At 33.1% G+C, this 17,337-nt stretch overlaps 1 protein-coding gene across 2 annotated transcripts in view; it reads right to left on the bottom strand.

Moving 5' to 3' along the window:
* LOC127985783 (WD repeat-containing protein 7) overlaps window positions 1–17,337 on the bottom strand; it is a 93,705-nt gene that overhangs the window by 67,626 nt on the left and 8,742 nt on the right. For both annotated transcript variants that reach the window (XM_052587946.1, XM_052587947.1), the window contains exons 10-15: window positions 13,944–14,091; window positions 12,124–12,372; window positions 10,684–10,904; window positions 7,315–7,510; window positions 4,638–4,852; window positions 8–241 (exon numbers count right to left, since the gene is read on the bottom strand). In XM_052587946.1, the coding sequence (XP_052443906.1) occupies window positions 8–241; window positions 4,638–4,852; window positions 7,315–7,510; window positions 10,684–10,904; window positions 12,124–12,372; window positions 13,944–14,091 (1,263 nt within the window). The remainder of the gene's footprint in view (window positions 1–7; window positions 242–4,637; window positions 4,853–7,314; window positions 7,511–10,683; window positions 10,905–12,123; window positions 12,373–13,943; window positions 14,092–17,337) is intronic.

Raw genomic sequence — 17,337 nt, 5'->3', positions numbered from 1 at the left:
GTCTGACCTGTTTGAAGATCTTGTTGGCGAGGAAGGACCCGCTCTTGTCGGCTCCGCCCGGTGCTTTCTGCAGCGTCTCCGGCGAGACGAGGGTGGGATTGGGCCGCTGCGCCTCCTCCGTCAGTAACTGGATGATCACGGCCTCCACGTCGAAGAACAGCACGTGCATGTCCGGGTCCGTCACGTTGGTCTTCATGGCCTGCACCACCAGAGAGTTGTGCGAGTATTTGGGAAGGTTTCCCTGCAGCGAGACACAAAGAAAGAGACGTTTGTTACAGGAGAACTAGAACGGACACCTCGCTTTTGTGAAACTGTCTTTACTAGAGACGACAAGAAAAATGTGTGTGAAACTGTTCTGTGAACAACAGAGAGGTTTGGGTCAATGATTTCGCTCCGGATGATGAAAAGAAAGCTGCAGTGAGAGCGGATGAGAGGGATTTCTCAACCAAACAGCCTTTTCCTTAAAAGCTAAACTTGCTCCTTAAAAGCCAAAAGGCTATGAAACCACCATAAGACTGATGAAACATTTTCTTCTTCTTTATAAGAGGAGAACTGATGCATCATTCAAAATGAGTATAAGATAAAGAAGGTTTTGCATTAATAATGACTCAAACGGAAGCAGCAATACATTTTGGGGAATATTTGAAATAAATAGAAATTTAATGAAAATAAATAAATGTAAAAATAAATTAAATTAAACTATAAAATGTTAAAATAAATAATTTTAAAAAGTAAATTAATAAAAAAAATTAGCAAAATAATCATGCTAATTAATTTATATTATTCTAAAAACATTTAGACTTTAATATTATTATTATTATTATTATTATTATTTAATATTAAGCGATGACATTAATGAAACAAAAATAACAAAATTAAAATTAATTAAAATAAATATTTAATTAATTTTTTTAAATAAATTGTGAATAAAAAAATAAAAAAATACATGAATTAAAATAACTGATAAATCATTTTAAAAAGTCAAATAAGCAAATAAACAAATTATTTATGATTATTTTCTTTTATTCTAAAAACACACCAGGCTAATTTTCAGATCAATAACTGAGATTAAAATAAAAAAATTAAAATGAATTAAAATAATTAAACAGGAATGATTGAAAGAAATTAATACATCAAAATATATGATAAAACATTAATAAATTAATTAAAAGAAATTAAAGCACTGAAATACATATAAAAAAAGATAAACAAAAACAAAATAAATTAATTTTTTTAATGCATTAAAATAAATATATAAGCAGCAAACAATAAACCAACGAATCAATCAAGCAGCAACACAATCCTGATCGTCTTTATTCGCTCTAATAACAGACTCTGTGTGATTTGTGCGGTGAAACACGAGCCGGACGCGTTCTTGAGCTTCTTCTTCTTCTTCTCATCAGAGCTAATAACACGGCTCATTATAACGGCAGTAATCAGCGAGTCGTCTTCAAACACATCCGTCAAAAGTTGCTCAGTGCACGGGATAATCAGTTTATTCCCTGATCTGTGTAATAATCTCTAATGCTCATTAAGCCCTGCAGCATTCATTTCATCTCATCTGCTTCCAGTCGGCCCGTATTAAATAGCGAGCTTGCTAATTGTTATTCAATGTTAATTCGATGAACAAAGCACCTGCGATCCATTAGAAACATCAGGGAGGATGTTTACGAGCGGCCGCTGTCAGACAAACTTCTGCTGAAACGTGATGCTGTACAGCTTGAATCAGAAATGTGCATTATAAAGCATAAGAGGCTGTGCATTGAAAGAAGTGGACTGTGGTTACAAACTGCAGTCTGCAGAAGTGAAGTGCTTCTGCGTTTGTCTCGCTGTGATGCTGACTGTAACGTCGACTCCTTCGGTCTTTGTCTTTCTGTTCAATGGCTCTGACGGGGGTCCGAGGGCATTGATCAGACACAAACACAGACTCAATCCTCTTTTATTTCCCCTCACGCTTCTGGGAAACCAACATGAAACGCAACTATTGCATTCTGGCTTTAATGCAGATTGTATAAAAAATAAAAAGAAACTTTGATGCAGACGAAATGAAATAAAATGATTAGAGTATTCGTGAACTAAATGAATAAAATGCATTTTTTAAATATGTGGATCTTAGTAGCAATTTCACATATACTTTATCAAAATAAAAATAATAATACTAATAATAATATTTATTTTCCTTCACGTTTCTAGGAAAGCAACAAAAAGTGCAACTGTTTCATTCTGGCTTCAATGCAGACTGTGAAAGCAGAAAAATATGTGAGATACAGATGAAATAAAATCAGAACAATTCAGAAATAAATTAATAAATATCTAAATAAAAATTCAAATAAATAAGAAAAAAATTCTGGGTCTAAGAAGCACTTGTATTTTATGTAAAATTTAACAAAACAAAACAAAACAAAAAAGAAAAAGAAAATTCTGGGTCTCAGTAGCAATTTTTCTTGTATTTTACATTTTATATGAAATTTAATGAAGTTAAATATTAAATTAAAAAAAATCATATAAAAATATTTATAACAGAATATTTAGATTCGAAATAGAAAATAAACAATAAAATAAGAAAATCTAGTAAGGCAATCAAATTAAATAACACATGTATTTACACAATAAATTAAAACAAATAATAAAATCAAAAATACATTTTCACACGTATTTTATTATATAACATTTTATTAAATTAATAAAATACAATAAAATAATAAATAATAAAAAAACAAAATAAAATATAATAAATATAATAAAATATGTGTCCATCCATCTGGCTCTGCTGTGCTGAAGCATACACTTTATCTGAATGAAGACCTGTCTCTCTCTCTCTCTCTCTCTCTCTCTCTCTCTCTCTCTCTCCCCCCGTGTGTCTCTCTCTCTCTCTCTCCCTCTCTCTCCCTCTCTCTCTCTCCCTCTCTCTCCCTCTCTCTCCCTCTCTCTCCCTCTCTCTCCCTCTCTCTCCCCGTCTCTCTCTCTCTCTCTCTCTCTCTCTCTCTCTCTCCCCCGTGTGTCTCTCTCTCTCTCTCTCCCTCTCTCTCCCTCTCTCTCTCTCTCTCCCTCTCTCTCCCCGTCTCTCTCTCTCTCTCTCTCTCTCTCTCTCTCTCCCCCCGTGTGTCTCTCTCTCTCTCTCTCCCTCTCTCTCCCTCTCTCGCCCTCTCTCGCCCTCTCTCGCCCTCTCTCTCTCCGTCGCTCTCTCTCTCTCTCTCTCTCTCTCTCTCTCTCTCTCTCCCTCTCTCTCTCCCTCTCTCTCTCCCTCTCTCTCTCCCTCTCCCTCTCTCTCTCTCTCTCTCTCTCTCTCTCTCTCTCTCTCTCTCTCCCTCTCCCTCTCTCTCTCTCCCTCCGTGTGTCTCTCCCTCTCCCTCTCTCTCTCTCTCTCTCTCTCTCCGTCGCTCTCTCTCTCTCTCTCTCTCAGACAGCGTGTCCAAGGCCAGAAGCACACGAGCGCATCATTAAGAGGAACAGAACCGCTGGGCTATTTTAAACACATAAGTCTAGCATCATTACTGGACACCTGACACCAGAACCCTTCCACATTAATAACATCATAGAGATAGATGCACACCAAATAGAGCCGTTTGCCTCTTAAACATAAATCTGGAGCACTACTGTGCATTTATCATCAGTATATGTTACTGTTCACAACATCTTCATATTTTCATGCATTATAGTGGCATGTCGTCAGATTAGAGCTGGTCGATGATATACATTTGGCATCAATATAATCATTCATGCAATATAGTAAATATTGCTTTACGTGACTCTACAGTATGTATGCGGATAAAGTAGATTGTAATATATATCCAACTCAACACCGCGAATATCAAATGGCAAATCCAAAAGTGAAATGCAATAATATCACAATGAATATGAAAACACAAAGGAACACTAATGTTGTTATTATTATTATTTATCACTCCTACACCTCAAACATTAAAAGTCCTGTGCTGGATTCAGGATTGCATGAAGTGATAGCACGCAATGCATGTCACTTTGGATGAAAACATGGACGTAATTGTAGTTTTAGCCAAATGATCAAAGATGAATCTGACAGCATGCATGGCTTTATAATCTGCATACAGCAGCACAGTTGTGGAGCCTGTGAGAGCAGAGCTGGATGGAGACACACTGCCCTCTAGAGGACACCAGAGCTGCTACACAGAGACACAAGCCTTTCATTCAACCACAGTATTAAACACAGACCCATTGTGTACTGACGGGAAGATTTTCATTCATATTCTTAACAGTTTTAAATTACAGTAAGGAAACTTGGGTGGAAAATAGAACTTATGTTCATTAAAATAATACCAAAACTCCTTGCACCTAAATATAACGAATGATTAAAAAAAAAAAAATGTATCTACTTTAGTTCTTTAATAGTATGAGTCAAAATTATCAATTTTTAATTTAATGCCAAAAATCATTAAGATATTAAGTAAAGATCATGTTCATTGAAGATATTTTGTAAATGTCCTAGCGTAAATATATTAAAACTGTATTTTTGATAATTAATATGCATTACTATGAATTCATTTGGACACTTTAAAGATGATTTTCTCAATATTTAGATTTTTTTGCACCCTCAGATTCCAGATTTTCAGCTAAATATTGTCGCATCCTAACAACTGTTGGTTCTGGAGGCGTCTCACCTTGTCGGCGTTGTCGGCCGCGAGCAGGTTGGTGGCGAGCGTCTGCAGCTTGTGTTGGGCCATGTTCTTGAGCGCTGCCAGACTGCGGCGGGTCATGGCCTGCTTCAGGTTCACCGCGGGGTGATTGAGGGAGTCCATAGCTGCGGGAACAACCTCATCACACGCGTTCAGAATCTCCACCGCCGTTATTCCCATCACACAGCGGTCCAGCGCTCCTGAGACACACACACACACACACACACACACACAAAGAGTTATCCGCTTCTGTGGAAGGGCTACTGTCAGCAACTAGAACTAAAACCACTGAAAACATGTGTTATTTGAAATAAAAATAAAAAAATTTAAATTGTAATTTTCATTTAGTTTATTTGAAAGGGCTAAAACAACTAAAACTGAAATTAAAAAATATATATTAAAAAAAAAAAAACAGCAAAATGAATGAAACGTTAACTAAAATTACATACAAAATACAATTAAATAAATGTAAGCACTAAAGTTACTAAAACTTAAATTAAAAAAAATAATACTGAAATTAATGTTAAATAAATAATTTTAAGTATTAAAATCATCAAATTGAAATCTGAAATAACATAAAGGTATAAATAAAAAAAAATTTAATTAAGAACAAATTACTAAAATGATAACTGAAAAAAATTATAAAAAGCTTCATATTAAATAAATTTAACTGAAAATTTAAAACAGAATTTTTTTTTAAATGAAAACATTATTATAAAACAAAATATTGTAAAACAAAATAAGTTCAAGCACTAGAATTCCAAAAACTAACATTTTAATAAACATAATTAAAAGCTAAATAACATTAAAAAAAAAAAATATATATATATATAAAAAGGGATTACAGGTGCTGGTCATATAATTAGAATATCATCAAAAAGTTGATTTATTTCACTAATTCTATTCAAAAAGTGAAACTTGTATATTATATTCATTCATTACACACAAACTGATATATTTCAAATGTTTATTTCATTTAATTTTGATGATTATAACTGACAACTAAGGAAAATCTCAAATTCAGTATCTCAGAAAATTAGAATATAACTTAAGGCCAATACAAAGAAAGGATTTTTAGAAATCTTGGCCAACTAAAAAGTATGAACATGAAAAGTATGAGCATGTACAGCACTCAGTACTTAGTTGTGTCTCCTTGTGTCTGAATTCCTGCAGCAATGCGGCGTGGCATGGAGTGGATCCGTCTGTGGCACTGCTCAGGTGTTATGAGAGACCAGGATGCTCTGATAGTGGCCTTCAGCTCTTCTGCATTCTTGGGTCTGGCATCTCACATCTTCCTCTTCACAATACCCCACAGATTTTCTATGGGGTTAAGGTCGGGTGAGTTTTCTGGCCAATTAAGAACAGGGATACCATGGTCCTTAAACCAGGCACTGGTAGTTTTGGCACTGTGTGCAGGTGCAGAGTCCTGTTGGAAAATGAATTCTGCATCTCCATAAAGTTGTTCAGCAGCAGGAAGCATGAAGTGCTCTAAAACTTCCTGGTACATGGCTGTGTTGACCTTTGACCTCAGAAAACACAGTGGACCAACACCAGCAGATGACATGGCACCCCAAACCATCACTGACTGTGGAAACTTACACTGAACCTCAAGCAACGTGGATTGTGTGCCTCTCCTCTCTTCCTCCAGACTCTGGGACCCTGATTTCCAAAGGAAAAGCTAAATGTACTTTCATCAGAGAACATAACTGTGGACCACTCAGCAACAGTCCAGTCCTTTTTGAAGCGAGACTCTTCTGACGCTGTCTGTTGTTCAAGAGTGTCTTGACACAAGGAATGCGAAGCTGAAACCCATGTCTTGCAGACGTCTGTGTGTAGTGATTCTTGAAGCACTGACTCCAGCTGCAGTCCACTCTTTGTGAATCTCCCCCACATTTTTGAAAGGGTTTTGTTTCAAAATCCTTTCCAGGGTGTGGTTATCCCTATTGCTTATACACTTTTTTCTATCACATCTTTTCCTTCCCTTGCCTCTCTATTAATGTGCTTGGACACAGAGCTCTGTGAACAGCCAGCCTCTTTTGTAATAACCTTTTGTGTCTTGCCCTCCGTGTGCAAGGTGTCAACGGTTGTCTTTTGGACAACTGTCAGGTCAGCAGTCTTCCCCATGATTGTGTAGCCTACAGAACTAGACTGAGAGACCATTTAAAGGCTTTGCAGGTGTTTTGAGTTAATTAACTGATTAGAGTCTGGCACCAATATTTAACCTTTTCACAATATTCTAATTTTCAGAGATTTAGATTTTTGGATTTTCCTTAGTTCTGTGTGTAATGATTGAATATAACATACAAGTTTCACTTTTTGGATGGAATTAGTGAAATCAACTTTTTGATCATATTCTCATTATATGATTAGCACCTGTATATAAAAATAAAACCGAATTCTTAATATTAATCTAAACTACATTAGTGCTCTATAATATCCAATAGCAACCAATGTAAAATAAACTGAAGGGATAAATGAATAACTCAGTGCTGAACCACTTCACATTACAAAACGATTGATTTCAAATCAAGAAGACGTTATAAATCTGATCTGAAACATAGCCAATATATTTACACATAACTTGCATTCAATATTAATGAACCAAGATGCACCATTGCTAGGCTACCGTGAACATGACCTCTGACCCCGGGCCCAGGCTCACCTGTGTCCATCTGCCAGACGTAGACGGAGCCGTCGGAGCAGCCCACCACCAGGTAATCATCACACGGCCTCCACTTGATGACCTGGATGGGGAAGAGATGTCTGGACGCCAGCATGATGCACTTCCTCTCCCTCAGACTGAGCAGACCGACGGAGTGATCGCTGGCCACCGAACACACACAGTGCTGCACGCGCGTCTGAAACACACACACACACACACACACACACACACACACACACACACACACACACACACACACACACACACACACACACCGGCATAACTACACACTCACACACGGCCCTAAACACACGGACAAGCAGAGCAGGGGAGGCGGGGCTTAGCAATGCAGGTGCTGCTTCTGATTGGTCAAGAATTTTCATGGAAGTATATTCATTTAGCTGATGTTTTTATCAAAATAAAGTCACAATTGAAGAAGGGTAACAAAATTAAATTAAATTATAAAAATAAAATATTTAAAAATATATATTTTATTTTAGCTAATTACCAAGGCTGCATTTTTATTATATATATATATATATATATATATATATATATATATATATATATATATATATATATATATAAAGATAAAAAAATACAACGTTACTAAAACTTTAACTAAATTTAAAATGGAAATAGTAAATTATATTTTAAATATAATAATACTATAATAGTATTATTTAGATAATACTAAAATAACACTAAGAAAGAAACATTATAAGATATTTTTCAAAGAGAAAAATATATTAACAATACACAATGGCAGGTTATATATAAATAAATACATACATAACTAGATTAGTAAATATGCAAGTAGAAGTAAAAATAATAATAATGGGAGTAATTCATATTTAAAGCATTTTAAACCTTTTACTCTGTACTATTTATTCTATGCCTATTAATGTTTTTTTCAAAGTTAGTAATGTCACATATCAGCTAATTTATAATGACTTTATTAGTCTATTTTTTTATATAATTAGTGTGAAACTTGACGACATCTACCCAAGAAAAGGCGGAGCTTAACAATGCAGACGTTGTCTCTGATTGGTCAATCATTTTTCATGGATTATTTATTCATTTAGCAGACATTTCTTTCCAAAGTGATTTTCAAAATGAAGAAAATTACAAGCAATTTTAATTTTATTTTACAAATATTCAGAATACTCAGGTTTAAATAAAATTAAATACAAATAAAACAAACAAGATTATTAAACATGCTAGAGATAAAATACACAAAACAAGAGAAAACACACCAGCTGATTTATGGGTCAAAGGACCTGATTTTCATTTGTAGGAAAACATTTGATAGAATTAGCATAAAATATAATGACAACTGATATGAAACTGTGGGATGTGAGAATGGGCGGGGCCTATCAGCTCAAACGCTGCTGTAATTGGTCAAGAATGAAGATTCTAATTAATATTAAGTTAACGTTTTTAACTCTTTACTCTGCACTCAAAAAAGCAGGATTTAGAATTTTCACTCAAATTGTTAGTTAATTCTACTGATAATGAAATTACAAGCAAGATATTTAATAATTATTATTTTTTATTATTACTTTTACACAAAAAATAAAAAAGTTTTCTATTCAAAGTCTAATAAAGTTTATTTCAGGTTACATCAGCCGTTTATTAAAGGGTCAAAATGCACGACTTTCATTCGTGGTAAAAACAGTCTCTCCAATCGATCCTGTCTCGCTTTATTCACACCAACAAAAAAACACCCGGCGAATCATTAAATGCCAACAACATCGAAAAAACACCTCAGAGAAGTCCGAAGCTGCCAACAATGAAAGTAGAAATGATATCAGTGCGAATCAAATTAAACTGGACGTAAGGTCACTCAGGGTCTGCCTTACAATACAAATCCTGCAGCAAAGGTCAAGCAGGACTTAAGCTTTTCCATGACAACAGCGCGGCCGGCTCTTCTGACATTTAGTGCAGAAAGTCTGTCTAATTGGTCACCGAGGTGAGACTCAGAGATCAGAAATTCTACGGCCGTCGAGAGCCGGATGAACTTTTCAATGTCTGGAGAGGAACCTTTAGGAGCAGTGAAGAAAGCCTGAACGCCGTCTGTGGTTTATGTTTGTGAGTAATAATGACTGAAGACTCGTAGAGAAACCTCAGCACAGTGACTAATCTGGCTGACACTGTGAATAAATAAACAGATAAATACATAATGTTTCAAATAAACATTATCTGAAATTATCTTTTTAACTTATTTTCTTTCAGATAGTTGCAAAAGGTAACATTTATCATTCTTCGTTTAGTTCTAAAGTTCTAAAATAACTACAACTGAATTAAAAATGGATAAAAACTATACACATTTTTTAAAAAAAAGATAAAAGATAAAGAAATAAAAATTAGATAAAGATATTTAATTTCTTTGCTACATATTAGAAATTAATTAAAAAAAATGTACACAAAAAAATAACAAAACAAATAAAATCTATTATAATATAATATAAAAATAAAAATTATGAAAATTATTTAAAACTATATAAAAAGACAACAAAATTACTAAAACTGAGATTAAAATGAAAATGGAAAATTATATAGATAATTATAATAAATAGATATATTATATATAAATACAAGATTCATTATACAAATTTAAAATGATAATATAAATCTAAAATTAAAATCTTTATCACATTTTGCATATTTTTTTTAAAGCAAACAAAAGGTGCTTTACTGCATTTGCTCATGTAGGATTTATGATTATTAATAGCAAAACATAAAATTATGCCCGATACCAAAAAAGCTGCTAATTATTTTTTTTATTATGGATACTTATAATACGGCTGATAATTAATATTACGACTGATATAATGTATTTTTTGCTTGGTTAATGAAAAAATAAAACACTAAAATAACACATAATTATATAAAACTGTTCTTATTAATTACGGGTATAAATAATAATAATGATACAAATAATAACATTAATAATAATAACTATCATAATCATCATCATCTTAATAAATTAAACCCTACCACCGATCTTAAATATTTATTGAAATAGTTATTTTTATTGCTTCTTTTCTTTTTATTGTTTATATATATATAAACCTTGCTATGTGTACTGCATTAAGCTAACTGAGACTTGTCATAGCACTTACATATTATTACTATCATCATCATCATCATTTTTTGGATAAAAGCATCTTCTAAATGACTAAATGTAAATGTAAATACTGAATATATCAGTTCTTAAACGAATCACGCCAGCATCAACTAAAAGAGCTGTGATAAGAGTCCACATACACACTTGACCAATCAGAGGGAGTATCTGGAGCACAAGCCCCGCCCACTGAGTGCTGACAGCTGTCATACAGTCTTGTGGTGTGTGTTGAGGAAGCTTACGCTGCAGTTCTCCGGAGGCACGATCAGCTGTGTGATTTCTCCTCCGTGAATGCAGAAGATGTGCTTCATCTCTCCGGTGAAGATGTCCCAGATGATGACGGAGAAGTCGACGCCGCCGGACACCAGCGAGCGCTGATCGTAGCGCGGAGAGACCTGGTGAGGGTACAGCAGACACGTCACCTTGTGCCTGTGACCTCGGAGAGTACGGTGGGGAGGCCAGCCTGCACACACACACACACACACACGCACACACACTGATCAGGGCTTCATTCGACATTGTCATGGGAAATCAAAAAACATCATCCAGTCGAAAACACTGCTGCAGAATACTGTTATAATAATAATAATAATAAAAATAATAATAATAAAAATATTTTTTTTTTTAAATATGTATTTATACAGGCATACATATTATTAAAATCATATATAATAATTCAACAATAATAATTATGTATTTTTTATTATTATTTCATAAATGCATAATATATAATAATATAAAAATAGCAATATTAAAAGAAATAATAGTGTGCTTAATACTGAGAGAGCACTGTAAAACAAAAAAACAAAAATACTGGTTATTGGTATTGTGTTGCTACATATATATATCTTCTAAAAACTCTGTTGCAGATAATACTGTTATTAATAATAATAATAAAACATATACATATATAAAAAATGTAAACATACATATATATATATATATATATATATATATATATATATATATATATATATATATTAATAAAAATATAATAATAATAATAATAATAATTATTATTATTATTATATTAATAGCAAAAATAGTGTGCTAAATCCTGAGAGCAATACAAAACAAAATAAAAAATTGTTTTGTAATATAATCCTCTGGAAAACAGGTAATGCAGGTAATACTGTTGTTATTGTTATTAGTAATTATAATCGTAATAAATACAAATATATTCATAAACATAATATTTATATAATATTTATATTTAACAATTCTATTAATAATATAATGCATATATTATTATAAAATATAATCATAATAATAAAAGTAATATTAAAAGCAATAATAGTGTGCTAATACTTAAGAAAAAAAATTTAAAATATAAATGCATAATATGTATTGCAGATTGTTGAATGATAATATGATAATATAATAATATAATGAATGCAACATTAATATAATACAATATAAAAAAAAAATTATAATAATAAAATACTATAATTACTGATGTTGTAGATAAATATGATCAAAAATATTATAATGACATTTAATATTAATATAAAATGTAACTTTAATAAAAATAATTCTTATTATTGTAAATAAATCTAATAAGGCATGTTTATACATAATAAATAATAAAATAAATATATTTATATTAAAACCTAATAGTTGTTACAGATGATATATATATGAGATTATGATGAAACAGTAATATCTGGGTAAGAGTGAGTCACCCCTGCGCAGCATGTGTTCTCCCTGCAGCAGCTGAACGATGGCCGTCTGTGTCGCAGGAACCAGAACGATGCTGCCGTCCTCTCGTCCACACACCAGTCGGCCCTGGGACGGGATGTACACGCTCGCCGTCACCTTAATGGGTTCGTTAGAGCCGTGCAGGACGCTCAGCTGGTCAATGATGCCGGCCGGAGACGGCAGTAACTTATCAAAGGCCTCCTGCAGACTGATGCTGGCCGACACCTGCAGCTCTGGAGGACACAGAGGAAAGCATTTCATCAACATCAGCAGGACATGCATGTGTTCCTGTGCTGTTAGAGACCTCTCGGATGCAGGAGGCAGAGTCCACGAGTGGACACTAGAGGGCAGTGTGTGTGATGCAGTACTGAACACACACAGCAGAGTCACACTCAACAGATCTATACTAGCTTATTACATCATGCACAGTTTATTATGAATACTGCATACAGTACTTTGGATGCCGCTATGATTAACTGAATTTCAAAGATTATTATGCTTCAGTGTTATTACTTGTTCTTCCGTTTTTCATGCGACCTCACGTTTAACTGTTAAAATAATGATGCAAGAGAATCTGTGTTGTAAACTTCAGGAAACCACATAGCTGCTTTTCCACACTACCTCTGTTGAAATGTATTTATTTATTTTTTACAAATGTTAAAAAAGTGAGAAAATGTTACAAGCAAATAGTTTCAGCACTGTTTATATTCAGAGTTTGCAAAGACAAAAATAGTTACAATACTATTTATAATATTAAGTTTGTGGAAACGGCTTAATAATAGCTGCAATGCTGCTATTAAAGAATAGATACAATACTTTTTATAACATTTAGTTTATTAAAAAAGTTACAAAATAATTACAATTGTGTATAAAATATCTAATATACATAATTTGTGGTAAAAAATAAATATAATATTTATAATATTAATAATATAATTGTCAGGTTGTGAAAAACATGTATAATAATAATATTAAAAATTAATAGTTACATTTATGGTTATTATATATAATATGTATTAGTTTATGAAAAGGCAAAACACAATGTCATTTATAATATAACATTTTTTATTTTGTTTACAATATTCACAATTTGTGCAGAAAAGCTTTAAGTAACAATACTGTTTTAAAATTGTTACATTGATATTTACAATATTCCATTTGTTATATTCCATTAAAATATTGTTTAAAATAATCAGTTCATGCAAAAGAACACTGAAAATATAATAATCCGTTTTTTAAAGAAGCTGAAAAAATTGCTACATTGTTTTTAATATTTAGAACTTTTTAAAATAGTTACAATACTGTATTATAATATTCAATTAGTGGACAAATGAAAAATATTTACAATTATATTAAATATACATTATATGTATTATTTATATTTTAAATTATAATAAAGGCTATTATATTTTATAAAATATCATATACATTTTCTCATGCTTATTTTTTGTAATGTGTGAGAAGTATAATTTTCAGTTTATTAAAAAAAAATCATGTTTTTAATACGGTTTCAAAAATGTTCTTTTTTTGTTTTGTTTTCTTTGTTTTAGTTATGTGTTTGAAGAATACTACTTGGTTTAATAAAATAATAAGATTTTTTACGTTTGTTAAAAAGTAAAAAATTTGCTCTTTGGTTTATTTTTTTGCAACGAGTAAGCATAAAAGCATAAGATTAAGTTAATGAAAAACTTTTTTTTTCTTTCTTTTGTTTTGTTGTTTTGCTGAAGTATAATATTCAGTTTTTATAAAATAATAAAAAAACATTTTGTTGAACACAGTTGTACCCGAGTGAACGCGAGTGTACCTGCGGCGGAGGACAGCGGCTGTAAGGGGGACGTCTCGGGGATGCTCCACACCGTCAGTCGCCCCGCAGAGTCGCCCTGGATCAGCAGTTTGTGGAACGGCTCTCTCCGTCCGAAGAAGAAGCGCGTCACAGGAGGACAAATCAGGAGCTGCAGGAGACAGAAACGTTAACGTCTCCAGACAGAGCCTGCTGAAGCATCTATGAGCCGCTGCTGAACTCTGAGCGATGTGTGCATGGAAGCTGTTAAACATGAGCGTCATCAGGGAAATCATCAGCTCATGCAGGATCATGGCTGAGGAACAGATGATGCGCACATACTGACGCAGAATGAGCACAATATGGAGTTGGTTTTTCACCACAATGAGTTACAGCTGATTTAAAGGCCCACAACGGAGTGATAGGGGTCTCCGAAAAAGTTTAGAGAGAAAGTGAATAAAAAATAAATAAAATAAAAATGTGAATTTAATAAATAAAACTGGTACAATAAACTAAAAGATGATAAAAAAATAAAAGGTGCATTGAAATAAATAAACGATAAATAAAGTCAAAAGCAAAAACTGCACAAATAATAAAAAAGTAGATTAAAATAAATAATAAAAAACTGTAGATTAGACTAAATAAATAATAGATTAAAATAAACTAATTGCTTAAAATAAATGAAAAATAGATTAAAATATGTAAATAATAAAAGTGCATAATAAAAATGTATTAAAACGAGTATATACAAATATTTAAATTAAAATTTGAATAAAATTAACATCTTAACATATTAGAATAAAATAAAAAACTTTTTATATATATATATATAATATACATTTTTTACAATAAAAAATAGATTTTTATACATGAAAATATATAGTTGTCTTATAAATTTTAGGTCCCTTGCATGAGCATGATAATAATTGGAGGTTTGTGCCATGTAAAAGATTTGTTTTAATAATCCCTTATATAAATCACTTTAAAATGTGAAAGGAATCCATCGAATAAAATCCCTGCTGATAAAAACATTCCCAACCGAGATATATGCATGGTCACAAAAAATATACTGTAAATTATTACTGCTAAAAGTAATAATATAAAAAAAAAAAAAGAAAAAAGAAACCAATTAGGTTCTGTGCAAATTATTCTGGTGTGAAAAACTGATTTTACATTTGTTCATACATGATGTTTTAAATGTAAAATTCCTCTTGGTGTTTATCATGTCATGTGTCTGAAGTGGCATGAAAGATGACCATTTTTAACTGTTCGATGCATCATATAAATCTGATGTATGTCCTCTGAATTCTCAAAGCTAAATCCTGTATTGAGAACAGTGCAAAGTTCCACCGCTGAGCTTTCACTGATAAACACACACACACGTCCAAACCTTCACGCTAAAACATGCTGAATACACAACCAAAAACACACAGAGATCAGCTGAAGACAACCAGAGAGCAGCACACTTCACACAGCTCTAATAATATCACGTTTAAGAATATAAAAAGACCTACGGAAGCCCTTTTCTGCCACTGAACAGAAAATAAAAAGGTGATTGTGACTTTTCTTCTCACAGTTGGGAGTTTCCATCAGTTTTATCTCATAAATGTGAGTTATAAAGTTTTAATTGAGTGATATAAAGTAATAGTTCGCAGAAAGATAAGAACTGCTTTATATATATTTTTTTTCAACATGGCACTAAAACGCCTTTGAAATATATATATATATATATACTTCCACTTTATTCTCGCAACATTTCGCAACAATTCCACTTTATTCTCGTAACATTTCCACTTTACTCTCGCAACATTTCCACTTTACTCTCGCAACATTTCCAATTTACTCTCGCAACATTTCCACTTTACTCTCGCAACATTTCCACTTTACTCTCGCAACATTTCCACTTTACTCTCGCAACATTTCCACTTTACTCTCGCAACATTTCCACTTTACTCTCGCAACATTTCCACTTTACTCTCGCAACATTTCCACTTTACTCTCGCAACATTTCCACTTTACTCTCGCAACATTTCCACTTTACTCTCGCAACATTTCCACTTTACTCTCGCAACATTTCCACTTTACTCTCGCAACATTTCCACTTTACTCTCGCAACATTTCCACTTTACTCTCTAACATTTCCACTTTACTCTCAAAACATAACATTTCGACTTTATTCTCGTAACATTTCGACTTTATTCTCGTAACATTCCGACTTTATTCTCGTAACATTCCGACTTTATTCTCGTAACATTCCGACTTTATTCTCGTAACATTCCGACTTTATTCTCGTAACATTCCGACTTTATTCTCGTAACATTCCGACTTTATTCTCGTAACATTCCGACTTTATTCTAGTAACATTCCGACTTTATTCTAGTAACATTCCGACTTTATTCTCGTAACATTCCGACTTTATTCTCGTAATATTTAGACTTTATTCTCGTAACATTCCGACTTCATTCTCGTATTATTTCGACTAAAATCTCGTAATCTTAGATTTTTTTTTTTTTACGTGCCACTAAAACGCCGTCGTAATATATATACAGTCTGAGAAAGTCATAATTAGCTTTTTTATTTTTTATTCCGTGGTGGAAACAGGCTTCCATCAAGACCAAATCAACACTTTTTTTATTAACTGAATGCATCAGACTAAAACAAGCGACTGTAGAAGAAGCTCTGGGACTTTGCATGCATCTTCACTAAGTGAAGACTAATGAGAAAGGCCAATGATTGGTCGTTTTTAGTGGGAGGAGCATGAGACTTAGAGACTTAGCGAATCAGAGTGAGTGACTATTAGACAGACAGCAAAAGAGAGGCAGGAACGCCACAGGAAGCTCTCAGTACATCCAATCATATTCACACATGAGAAATATGTTATTTTTTAACAGAACAGATAATGTCAAACTGAAATCTTGCATATTGTGTGATATTATTATGCATGGAGGGCTTCCTCGCCCCTGCGTCTCACTGTCAGCTGGGCTTACTGGTGCCTCTAGAGGCCGCTGGATGTATTGCAATTCAGGAGTGTAGAGCTCCGGATCACAAGCGCTGTCAGGAAGACGCACCACAACACATTGCCCTTCCCACCCCTCCTCCAGCTGGGCCGGGGCAACAACAGACAGAGAGCAAATCATACAGAAATCAAACATGGCACAGATTACACACAAACATATACACGAGGACAGAACACAAACTAAACACATAAACCACTGTTCAAAAGCTTGTGGGTTTCATTTAACATTTAATTTAGAATACAAAACTATTTTAACTATCGCAACATATAATCATTCTACTGTAGTTAATGGTGTTCACCATCTGTTTGGTTATGTCATTAACTAGCTGCATGATTTTACTGTACATTTCTGCCATATGGACATCAACTTGACAGTCAGCACTAAATATAATGTAGAAACTT

This window comes from Carassius gibelio, chromosome B21, assembly GCF_023724105.1.
Source record: "Carassius gibelio isolate Cgi1373 ecotype wild population from Czech Republic chromosome B21, carGib1.2-hapl.c, whole genome shotgun sequence".
In the NCBI taxonomy this organism is placed as follows: Eukaryota; Metazoa; Chordata; class Actinopteri; order Cypriniformes; family Cyprinidae; genus Carassius; species Carassius gibelio.
This window is presented reverse-complemented; position numbering and strand designations above follow the sequence as displayed.